General features: G+C 39.6%; 1 protein-coding gene across 2 annotated transcripts; it reads left to right on the top strand.

Annotated features, from left to right (window-relative positions):
• Nucleotides 1-3,519: 3,519 nt before the first annotated feature.
• LOC134337321 (perilipin-3-like) lies at nucleotides 3,520-12,224 on the top strand. Of its 2 annotated transcripts, none has more exons than XM_063032235.1 (7): nucleotides 3,520-3,792; nucleotides 5,094-5,283; nucleotides 5,841-5,899; nucleotides 6,653-6,875; nucleotides 10,659-10,840; nucleotides 11,085-11,216; nucleotides 11,656-12,224. In XM_063032235.1, exons 1-7 carry the CDS (start codon nucleotides 3,736-3,738, stop codon nucleotides 12,004-12,006), a joined length of 1,194 nt encoding a protein of 397 aa, XP_062888305.1. In that variant the 5' UTR covers nucleotides 3,520-3,735; the 3' UTR covers nucleotides 12,007-12,224. The 2 variants fall into 2 exon arrangements, with proteins under 2 accessions (XP_062888305.1, XP_062888304.1); XM_063032234.1 differs by having other exon boundaries at nucleotides 11,653-12,224.
• Nucleotides 12,225-12,523: the final 299 nt, after the last annotated feature.

Raw genomic sequence — 12,523 nt, 5'->3', positions numbered from 1 at the left:
ACCAGACGGCGACACAGTCTCGAGAGTACCCCTGAAGAAAGTCCTGAGGATGGGTCTAATCATTAACATTCACAAAACAGATGTCTGCTACCAACTTGCTTCCATTGAACACAACATCCCCCATGACAGCAGAGTTCCTCAATGAGACTCTAGAATACATGGGGCACTTTCCACATCTCGGGAGCAGTACATTGCAATATATATTAACTAAAAAACTATAAATTACAATAAGTATATATTAAAAAAATAAATTACACAAGTAATGCAGAAAGAGAGAAAAACAAAATGGTGAAGTATTGTTCATGGATTCATTGTCCATTCATAAATCTGATGGCAGGGGGAAGAAGCTGGTCCTGAAATGTGGAGTGTGTCTTCAGTCTCCTGTACCTCCTCTGCAAGGGTAGCAATGAAAAGAGGGCATATCCAGCATTGTAGGACATTATGAATTAACTTACAGCAATGAACTCTTCGGGTTTGAGAGCTCAACTTTCAACAAAGAACTAAAGTTGAAAAGGGAAAAGTTATAATTTTATGATCAATTTTCCCCAATGGGTGAAAGTTTAAGTTTTTAACCCAAGACAAAATTGCACTGCCATGTGTGGCAGGTTGAGAAGTTGGATTAAAATATTGGACAATAAATAAACACTAGCAGACACTTAAAGAAAAGTTACCAAATCAAAGAAATTAGGGAGAGTGGTAAAATTAAAGAGAAGGCTCACAAAGTTCTGAAGCATAACGGGAGATTAGAGAATATGAAGAATTCTGGAAAATAGCAGGTGATGACTAAAAAAGAGCAAAAAGAGAGGAAGTAAAATATAAGCGTAAAGTAGCAAGACATGAAAATGCAGTCTTTGGAAAGAGTAGCAAGAGTGGTAATTCTTAAAAACTGAAGGAGGCAAATAAATGATACGGAATAAGAAAATGGAAAATATAATAAATCAATGTTTGTATTTATAGCAAAAAAGTAAATAATCATAAAACAAAAGAGACTGAAGAACATAATGCAATTCTCACTGAAGGAATAATGGACTCTGCATAGAGTCAACCCCCGTAAGGCTGCCGGGCTAAACAACATCCCAGGCCGAGTACTCAGGAAGAATGTGCACATCAGCTCACTGTCGTCTTTATGAACATCTTCAATACTTCACTCATCCAGACTGCTGTGTCCACATGCTTCAAATCAGTCACCGTCATCCCTGTACCAAAGAGCTCTACGCCTGACCAGTGGCACTGATGCCAATCATCATGAAGTGCTTTGAATGGCTGGTAATTGTACACATTAAAAACTCCACTCCTGTAATACCAGACACTCGCCAAGATGACTATTGAAAAAACACTTTATGACAAATACCATCGTCATGCACTTGGCTCTGATACACCTAAAAAACAAGGATACTTCTGTCAGAAAGTTGTTTCTGGATTTCTGTTGAGTATTCAACATCATTGTCCCACAGACCTTGGTGAACACACTCCTACTCCTTGGTTAAGTACACCACTGTGCATCTAGGTGTTGAACTTCCTAACCAACAGACCTCAGGATGCACAACTGCTACTCCCTCTCCATCTCCCCCAACACAGGAGCCCCCCGCCAGAGTTGTCCACTCTGCTCACACAAGACTGTATAGCCAAACACCCAAATAATCACTTTATCAAGTTTACTGATGAACAGACATTGGTGGTTCTCATCACCAACAACACTGAGAAGGCCTATAGAGAGGAGGTGGAAGAGCTCAAGGCCTGCTGCCAGGCAAATAATCTCTTCCTCAGTGTCAACAAGGCAAAAGAGATGATCTTAGACTTTGCAAAACTTGTACCACTCACACCCTTCTTTACATCAGTGGCACAGTAATAGAAACTATGAGCAGTTTCAAACTCTTGGGAGTGCTATCTCACACAACTTCTCATGGTCCCAAAACACAATCCAGAAACCTCACCAAGTCCTCTACATTCTGAGGAAGCCGAAGCGAGCTGGAGTCTGCATATCAATACTCACAACCTTCTACAGATGCCAGTAGAGAGCATCCTAGCTTGCTGCCACACTGCATAGTGCCAAAATTGCACTGCGGCAGACTTGAAGGCATTACAATGGGTAGTCAAAACTGCCCAGTACATCACCAGCACCAGTGTATATGCCATCAAGAACATATATAGAGAAAGGTGTCAGAAAAAGGCCAGCAATATCGTGAAGAATACCATCCACCTTGCTTATGTACTGTTTATCCCACTCCCCTCAGGGAGGCGGCTACATAGCAGCTATGCCAGGACCATCAGACTCAAAAAAGTTACTTACCAAAGCAGTAAGGCTGATCAACACCTCCACCCACTAACCCACCCCACCACTAATTTATCATTTCCTGTCAGAGACACCTGATGTATAGACACTCCTGGCCTAGTGTCACTTTATGTACATATAATTAATCTGTGTACAGAAGCTATTTTAATGTATTTATATTTATTGTTTTTTATTATTGTGCTCTTTACATTAGTGTTATTTTTATACTGTGCATCAAATGCAGGGTAACAATTATTTTGTTCTCCTTTACACTTCTCCTGGAAATAACATTAAACTATCATGAATTCTCTGAATTCTTTGAATTCTCTAAAAAGAATCATCAAACTAATAATTCAGAGGGTTAACAGTCTCCTTGCCTGCATCCTGAAATTTAAATTGTAGTGACTACAATAGCAGTAGATGCATTGGCAAGCATTTTCAAAAACTGGTGAGATTCTGGAAAGATCCTACTGGATCAGAAAGCAGCAAATGTACTTCTGTTCTTCAACAGAGTAGGGTGAAATAGGGAACTGAAGACTAATAACCCAGTGTCAAGCAGCCGGAAAACACTGGAATATACTGGAAATACTGGGACATTTTTAAATATTGTTATTCCAGGACTTGGAAAGGCATAATGTGATCAGATGCAGTCTACATTACTTAATAACCCTTTGTAACTCAACAAATTCAACTGAAGGGATGAAGGTAGTAAAAGATTGCAAAAACCACAGACCCCTTCAATTCAGAAACCAACCTGTTTAGAAGACTTAACATTCCTTCACTGTTGCTGGGTCAGAACCCTTAAAGTCTATGCTGTTAGCCCTGTAACAATACTTTCAACAGACATACTGGAATGGTTTATAAGGACAACTCACCACCACTCGCTCAAATTTTAATAGGAGCAGCTAATATTTTGCCTATCATCCATGAATCAATAAAAATACACAGTTTGTTCACAGACTTCCACAACTTACATTTTTTATAAATTCCTCATCACAGGCTTAAAATACTTTGTAGTATCATAACTGTCTCCTTTGCATTTATTTACCCTTAGTTCTGATTGGAATGGTCCTTGAGTAATTCAAGTGTGATTAGAATCCTACCTCTAATTGTTGCAACCTTGGCTGATAAAAGTGATTGGTTGATTTTGTTAGTTTCTATTGGTTTGATTTAAAACAGGTGCTGCTATTTTGTTGGTATATAAGTGTGTTGCATATGCTACTGATAGACTTGTAGAGGGTAAGGAATGGATTAATGGTAGTTATGTGTGGTCACAATTGTATAGTGATTTTGTTTACTTTAATTTATATTGCAGATTGTGCACATAGTTCAATATTCAATTTTGTTTGAGTTAATGGGTAAAGTTCTGGTGTCCATTGTGTAGACTTTCTTTATTGGGAATGATTAATTATCTTCAGTTTAAGTTAATTTTCTGATCTGTTGAATAGGGTATTTAATTCAACATGGCATCAGTTAACCAAGCATCTGATATTACAGAAGCTCCAGATAGGAGCCAAAAGGTAACTTTTTAGACTAAAGAAACTTGTACTTAAGTAATTTCTTTAGTGTTTTCTCTAAATCTTGACAAATTTGATGTGCCTCTTAAAAATCTCTAACTGTAGATTTCTTCTAATCAATATCCCATAGTACTTAATGGTGTCTATGTTCCTTTTTGCTGAAGAAAATTAACTCCACATTAGCATTTGGCTAGGGGAAAAGAGTAATTTGCTGAAGTGGAAGTGTGATTGTGTATAAAAGCAAAAACTTGTAAATATTACTATGCATATTTAAAGTTTTTAATACTCATAATTGAAAATGTTTTTTCATTTCAACATAAATCCTGACTGGTGTTCTAATCTAGCCTTTTGGCAGGAACTGTGGGATGAGGTATTGAAATGAAGTGCCTGAAGTTAACTTATTATTGTCATGGGTACTGAGTGGAAAAATTTGTCTTGTATACAGTCCATACAAATCATCTTGTTACAATGTGCATTGAGGTAGTAAAAGACTTTTTAAAAACTACAAAATAGTGTTAAGAGTACCACTGACAAAAATTCCCTAAACACTAGGGGATGTTGTCTAGTAGTTGACTAACAGTTCTTTCACTCAACATTGCATAATACTGTCTTGAATGTTTGGTATATACAAATTGACTGCTGTTAATTTATTTCTTGGATAACAAGTTACACACAAATGCCAGTTGGTGTATCTTTCAAGGTTCCTACTCATGGAAGTTCTGTTGCCTTCACAGGACTATTTTAAGAATAGAATACTTCAGACCTTTTGTATGATGACTTGTAATAATGGTGATGCAAGATTTTGTGCTTTGGCAATAGTTTAATCCTGAATTTAGGGTTTGTATCTGAATAGGCTTCTGGGTGCCCTAGTTTTACCTCCCATATGTAAGCCATGGTAGTTAGTACTGTATGTTAATTTAATGAATATCCTGTAGTTTAGATGAATGGTAGAATGCTCTAGGATTAAAACAGTTGGGGAGGGGGGGTTGTTGGTGTAGAAGGATGCTTGATTTTTTTCTTGTGAACATAATGGCTAAAGGACCTGATTCTATGTTGTTGGCCTCTAATTACTTCATGTGACTTTTTAAATTTATGCATGAAGAATTGGCTTTAATCTAGATACTACATTTTGAATCCTGTAACTGATTATGTATGCTTGAGTACTGTTCTTCCCTCCTTGTCCTCTAAAAGGAGCCTTGCTTCTAATGCACTTCAAAAACATGCTAAACTTGAGTAATTTTGATATTTGTGTGAGTGGCTACAAATCACTGATCAGTAATTAAAAACCTGGCTCTTGATTTCAGGATGTGCCTGTGGGAGCTACTCCCCCTTGTGAAAATGTTACTTGTGCCCAGGCACTGGCTGAGCAGACCAGTGCTAAGGAGAACATTCCTGAGAAAAGTATTTGCAATGTGATGGAGCAAGGACAGGAAACGCCTTCATCAATGGTCAACAAAAGTGCTGAATCAAACAAGGAGAAGCTAGGGCCTCAACGTAAGCTGAATAGCTGAAGTTTTGTACTGGAATCTCTATTAACTGAACTGTTTTAAAAGGTGATGAAGAAATGTAGTGCAGCACAGTGGAGGTATTGATAAGTACCCAAACCAATGAACTGTCCCTGTTTAAATTTCTAATCTGCTTCATTTCTAATCTGCTTCATCTGCAATCTTTGTCTAATGCTATGTACTTACTATAATGGCTTTACTCTAATGGCATTCCATCTTGACATATAACCATGCATTTCCACCTTTGCTGTCTACACAGAATATACCAGAGTGAACATCTATGGATTGAAGGGTGTAAGCTAGTGAAGGGTGCATACTAAAGCTCTTCCTTTCTTTTTCTCCCTGCCCCCCACCAAAAAAACAACTTGGACCATATTTGATCCTATCCTTGTCACACTTTAAAGACTTTTTCTTGTATTTGCACTACCCATTTGGAACTTTGGATTTGAAACAATTCAAATATTACAAAATGAAGATTCTCTGCAGTGATTTAGATTCATTGACTCTCAATGAACAGATGAGGTCTTAATTTTGTTTTGCATTTAGTTGCAGAAACTAAAGATGAAGGGGTGGACAAAGCCCCTGTACTTCATCCTACTGAACAGGTTGGTGGGACTTTAATGGATTCTTCCTTGAGAACAGAGATGATTCTCTAGGGAGCAATGCTCCAGATCCTTCTCTACCCAATTCTACTTTCTAGCCATGAGTGTTGGTGTGTTGCAGGTAGTACAGCTGTCCTCATTCCAGACATTTGTCTGGAGTCTACACTCCTCCATGTTCCCCAGATGCTCTGGATTCTCCCTACATCCTAAACACGTGCAGATGTATCAATCAGCTGCTTTAACTTGGTGTAGGAAGAAGTGGTATTTATGGACACAAGGATTGATTACATGAAGCAAATTAAATATCAAATTGCTCAAAGATAAGAATTTTCTGGTCCAAAAGCTAAATGGATATCAATGAAACAAACTATAGGCTTCTGATGCTAATAATATCTCTAGCCCTGAAATTGCACTGCCATCTGACAGTTGGGTATGCTTCCTACCAAAACAAAGCAGTGAGGAATCTAGATCAGTAGTATTAAAACTGTTAATATAACCAATTATTTTTAAAGCTTGGCTAATCTAGTCACTGCTGAATTGGCATACCGAGTAACAAATTGTCAAACAGTAGCCTGCGCACACCTTGATTTACCCTGAATCCTAGAGCCATAGTTGTAAAACTTGACTGAAAACTAACCTGTTTAATTATAATCTTCCCACCTTTTACTGTCTGATCATAAACTTGTTTGCCAAACTGTACAAGAATTGCTATTGGCTGAATCGATGTAGTTAATCTCCCTGTCCCATGTGTTCTAGGACCAGGGTCATGGAGGCAAGCTGGTGTCCTGGATGACTGATGTGAAAGACAAACCAGCTGGCATTGTGAAAATGGCAGCAACCTTTGTTCAAGGCAACCTGGAGCAAATTAAAACTGTAGCTGAAGGTTCCAATACTGCGGACCAGCCAGTGGCTACCAGCTCCAAGATTAAAATGCTAAAAGCTGCAGATCTGTGCCTTCCAATGACCAAAATAAAACCAGGTAATCACAGATGTGCTTTAAATTTTTTCTAAATCTTTCTCAACTTTCTATTACAATCACATTTGCACACGCTAATGTGCTTGTACTGGTACTGTAATATTGGCCTCTAAATTCCATCCTGCTACACTCTAGGAGGAAGGAGAATCCATTGTGTAGTAAAAATGTGTGATGCAGCATCTCAAAATTCCCACATGGTAGGAAGTTGAGTGCTGAATCACCAGTGGGAGGAAACCCCCCCCCCCACTAGAAACATTACTGCTTTCAGTTCTCCAAAATGGCAAAGGTTGAAGTTTATCAAGGATGTTAACCTCTGTATTCTGTTAACTTAGAGGGCTGACAAACTGCTTCAGCCTTTCTGCTTGCTCTGGAAACATGGCATTGAAAAGCTTTTCTGCACTCTAAAACTGACGTCCTGCATCTACCCATTGTATCAAGTAAGGATGAGATGCTGCAGATGCTGGAAATCCGAGAGCAATACACAAAGTGCTGGAGGAGCTCAGCAAGTCGGGCAGCATCCCTGGATGGGAATAAAGTTGACCTTTCAGGCTCAGACCCTGCATCAGGAAGGGTCAACAGTTTATTCCTATCCATAGATGCTGCCTGACCTGCTGAGCTGCTCAAGCACATTGTACATGTGTAGTACTCCCTACTAGAGATGTAAGAGCAGAATTGGAGCATTTGGCCCATTGAGTCTGCTCTGCCATTTCGTGATTGGAGCTGAGAGGAAAATGGATTAATCTCCCAATGACTTGGCCTCCATGCTGACTGTGGCAATGAATTCTAATTGTCCTATGGACATTGTCATGAGGACCATAGAGAAGGTACAAAGGCCTTCAGACTCGGAGTCCATAAATACCTGTCTGCTTGAGTATTGCTCAACCTTCAGTCTTGTCCTGGACTGAGATCTCGTGTAACCTGCAAGGAATGGATACTTGGCTTACAGGAGCTGAGGTCAGCTTGCTTCCTGTCTGCTGCTGTTACACTTTTCAGTTTCTTGCTACATTTGGGGATGTGCATGTTGCTTTGTTCTGAGACTTGTAGTCAAGTGTCCTATGGCAATGTGCCATAAAGAATACATATCATTAAAGCCTTTCATGTACTCCCTGTATCTCCTTGAGACTCCCCTAATGACTTCCCAGGAATGTCTTCTAGAAGGCCTAGCATTAACAGTGGAATACAGCACAAATGCACCTGGCAGTAACATTTTCTACTAGCCTGAGTTCTTGCTCATTCAGGAGCATTATACCTAGAAGCTATGTGTAGCTCCCTTCAAAGGCAATCTCAGTTGCAGCAGTGGTGCCTTCCAGAAATTCATTAGATTATTATATCTTGGCAGGACACTAACAGTCTGGATGGCATCTCTTAAAGAGCAACTACCTCACAGCGCCAGAGACTAGGTTCATTTCTGACCTTGATTGCTGTCTGGTGGTGAAACCTACGCTATGGTTACCTAAAAGTAAATGACCACACCTTAATTCATTATTGTAACAATGTATATAAGCATGTTGATCCCAGGTTAGTGACATGTTATTTATTTTATATTTGTGGCACTAAAATAAGGAATCTTGTATTGGCTAACAAATGATCTTTGCAGCATCAGGCTTGGTTCTTCCTTATTGTCTCCAGAGTTCTAATTACATACAAAATCCTACATATCCTATAGTTCAGGATTGATAACACCTTAATTCCATTGCTTCCAGCTGGCCTCTATTCATTTTTCAATGTTTCTGTGCCCAATGCTACAAGTAGCATCTCACTGCTCTTATCCCTAGTAAAACATGCCTATCTTTTCCTTTTCACTGAATTGGGCCATTTCAGAAGTGTTAATAGTGATGTTTCAGAACTTGTTGAAAACTACTCTGGAGGACTGAAAATCACAAATTCTCCTGAAATCGAAGGTAGGAAGCAAAAGGCAGGAAATAACGGGCCAGTTAGCCCATGCCCATTATTAAGGATGAGATCTGGGTACTTGGAGGCACACAATTTTAAAATAGGCTAAAATCAGCATTGTTCCCTTGGGCAAAGATCTTGCCTGACAAATCCATTGGAATTTAAGTAACAGGCTGGATGGTCAATGGAAGTTCACTTGGATTTTTCCGAAGGCCTTTTAAAAAGTGCTGCACAAGGCTACCAAACAAGATAGAAGCCTTTAGGATTACAGGAATGGTAGTAGCATGGATAAATAGCTGACTAGCAGATGAGGAGGAGGAGGAGGAGGAGGAGGAGGAGGAGGAATAAAAGGGCCCTTTCTTGTCTGACAGTGTCTTGTGTGGAATAGAGGTCTGTGTCTGCTGCTTTTCATGTATCATTGAACTGGGGGGGGGGGTGAAATTGGCTTTGTAGCCAAGATTGCAGATTATACAAAGATGGGTGGAGGGGCAGGCAGTATTAACCATGGAGTCTGCAGAAGGACTTGGGCAGGTTAGAAGTGGCATATGGAATAAAAGGTGTTTGGTTATGCACTGGTGGAAGACTATTCTCTAAATAGGGGAGAATTCAGGAATCAAAATGTAGAGGGACTTGAGCCCTAGAGTAAAATTCCCTGAAGGTTAACTTGCAGGTTGCATTTGCCTACCTTATTCCAATGATGTTAACATCCATTTTTGTGAGAACTGGAATACAAGAGCAAGGATGTAACGCTGAGACTTCAGGTGGTATTGCAGACAGTTTGGGGCCCCAGATCTAAGGAAGGATGTGCTGGAGAGGGTCCAGAGAAGATCTAAGAACCCCCAGGATCAATGTACAAGGAGCATTTGATAGCTTGGGGGGGGGGGTGCTCTAATGTAGCTTAGAAGGATATGGGTAGTAGATCTGGAGAGGATGTTTTTAATAGTGAGTTTAGGCCAAAGGGCATATCCTTTACAACAGATGAGGAATTTCTTTAGCCAGAGTATGGTAAATCTGTGGAGTTCATTGCTACAGACTGCCATGGAGGCCAAGTCACTGGATATTTCTACAGCAGAGGTTGAGTTCTTGTTTGGCTATAGAGTGAAGGCAGGAGACTCTGCCATGATGAAGTGGCAGAGCAGATTTGATGGGCTGTATGGCCTAATTCTGCTCATGTCTTGTGGTCTAAACCAGTCTAAAGTCAGACATGCAAACATGAGGAAATCTGCAGATGCTGGAAACTCAAGCAACATACAAAATGCTGGTGGAATGCAGCAGGCCAGGAAGCATCTATAGGAAGAGGTACAGTTGATGTTTTGGGCTGAGACCCTTCATCAGGATGGACATGGCTCAGTTATCTTACTTCATAGACATGGTATTTGTAAGCTTATTCTACTTTAAAGTACCCACAAATAACTTGTTGGAATTGACTGATTTTAGCATTTTTATAGGGCCTTTTATGTTCACTTTAAAATACTTCAATCCAGTAAGTATTTAGAAATTTGCACCACAAATGGTCACAAGAACAATCTCTCAAAACAATAGTCTCCACTTCCACCACATGGTATAAACAAAGACACTTGTTTTGTCTACTTGTCCACTGTCCATGTTCTAGTTAGCTTATCTTGCAGATTTTTAATTTCTTCAGGCCAATGGTGTAATTTGCATATCTCCAACTGGATTTCTCTGGGTACTTTAGTTTCATGCGATACAAATTATCTACTATACATTGCCCTTATTAAGGGAATGGTAGAATGTATGAGTGCTACATGGGAAGATAAAGGTAAAGAGTTTGATAGCTCAAATTTTGTAGGATGAGGGGCCTATTTCCCTGCTGTATTCCTGACTAGTGGGAAAGTGCTTCTAAACAGTTAATTCTGAAACTTGACTTTACAGCTAAAGTGCCAGTTCCCATTGGAGGGTCTGTAATGGGACAAGAGCCGAGTTTCTATGTGCACTCAGGATATTTGACATCAAAGCCTCACAATGATGGACCTCGGTATTCTGTGGCTAAGATGCAACAAGACACACAGGATGGTCAAGAGATTCTTTCCTCCTTGAATAAGCTTCTGGATCTGGTAAGGAAACAATTCCATTGTACTTGTAAGCTTTTGCAACTTACAAATGTTACACTCGTGCTGCACTGAAGTTACTTGCACCACATTTTTAATGGGAGAAAGCCAACTTGGTTTGTTCACCTTGAGCCAAGTAAATCTAATTCTAACCTACTCTTGTCTTCAAAAGCAAACCAAATGCTACCAATGCATGGCTACTTCAAATTAATAACTTGGTTTTGGAGCTAAGCCACTCTATTTATTTTAGATCAATGTAGGAAAGAGGGGAACTGAATCAACACGCCTTGAAGTTCATGAGCATTTGAATCAGATCCTGCTTGACTGGAGAGAGCACCAACCAAAGAAACAAGAGGAAGAGTTGCTATTGGAAAAACCTGAAGTAAGAAATTGATCTCTTGGCACTTGTAACTAAGTGTTAAATTAAGCCACTTAATATGCTGCACACAGTGGTGCTAATTTATCTCTCTAGAATGGCCTACTACCTTTAAAGGTGCATATAATTACATGGTCTCCTTCCTCAATATGTTTCTATAATCTTGGCAACAGAAGTCAAACTATTTTGGAAAGGCCTAATTTGACAATATTCTTGCATAGCACCAGTTTAAAAAAAAATAAACATTTGCCTACCTGATGAAACTAAATTTCACTCGTGTGCATTAGGTGTTTAGGAGTGGTGTATGAGCCAAGGATGAAATGGGTGAATCAGGGTAAAGGTGAATGATTGCATGCCTGAAGCCAATTTCCAAAGGAGCAAATCAAAATTGTCTCAGAACAATGTGAACAGAGTGGGTTAACATTTCCCCTATATATTTCAGCAGGCTGAATCTCAATCACTGGCCATGACTCAGAAACTTTCCAACCAACTACAAGCCATCTGTCAAAACTTGGCTTCAAGTGTTCATGGGTTGCCTCAGCACATTGAAGGACAAGTACAGCACTTCTGCAAATGGACAGCAGAGATCTCCAGCACCCTGTCCTTGGCCACCTCTTTTCAGGACCTGTCTGCACAATTCCTGGCACAGACAAGAGAGAAACTGATGAAGATTGGTGATGGAATGGATCAAGTGATGGACCATGTGCTTAATGATGCAGAGGTTGACTGGTTGATGGGGCCCATTAGTCCACACCTAAATGAAGGTTGGGAACCCAGGAATCCCACAACTAAATGAAGACTGGTGTTGATGTAGAAGGAACCTAGAAAAAGGATGTGAGCTTAATTGAGTATTTCAATTGTTTCTATTTTCAAACTTCATGAAGATTTGACTGTCCAGATAAGAATTGCTACTTTGTTTCAGGTTTAAATTTGTCCAGTCTAACTAGATTTGGATTTTTTATTTGGTAATCACTAAACTCTCCTGTAATGGGCTTGTAATAAAAATGCATACAAATAGAATTAGTGTGAGGTTTTAATTTGACTCTAACCAGTTGTACATGTATACCAGGTGCTTGCTTGAAGTTTGAACTTTTCCATGTTGTTCCCTGTCAAGACTTTTCCATGGGTTGGCCTTCACTGTTCACTGTCAATTTCTGATTTGCTCCTACATCCTTGAATTCAAAGTATCCAACAGGCCCATGCTGTCAGTGGTGTACCAGAAGTATTTACTATCTGGGGATTGGTTTATTATCACATGAAGTGAGATGGTCAGAAGCTGTTTTGCAAACAATTTCAAAGTGTTGAGTTACATA

Source organism: Mobula hypostoma, chromosome 24 (assembly GCF_963921235.1).
Source record: "Mobula hypostoma chromosome 24, sMobHyp1.1, whole genome shotgun sequence".
NCBI classification, from domain to species: domain Eukaryota; kingdom Metazoa; phylum Chordata; class Chondrichthyes; order Myliobatiformes; family Myliobatidae; genus Mobula; species Mobula hypostoma.
This window is presented reverse-complemented; position numbering and strand designations above follow the sequence as displayed.

Coding starts and splice junctions, on each gene's coding strand:
- LOC134337321 (XM_063032234.1), top strand. CDS start 3,736: ATGGCATCAGTTAACCAAGCATCTGATATTACAGAAGCTCCAGATAGG. Junction 5,900..6,652: donor TACTTCATCCTACTGAACAG/GTTGGTGGGACT, acceptor CATGTGTTCTAG/GACCAGGGTCATGGAGGCAA. Junction 11,217..11,652: donor TGCTATTGGAAAAACCTGAA/GTAAGAAATTGA, acceptor TATATATTTCAG/CAGGCTGAATCTCAATCACT.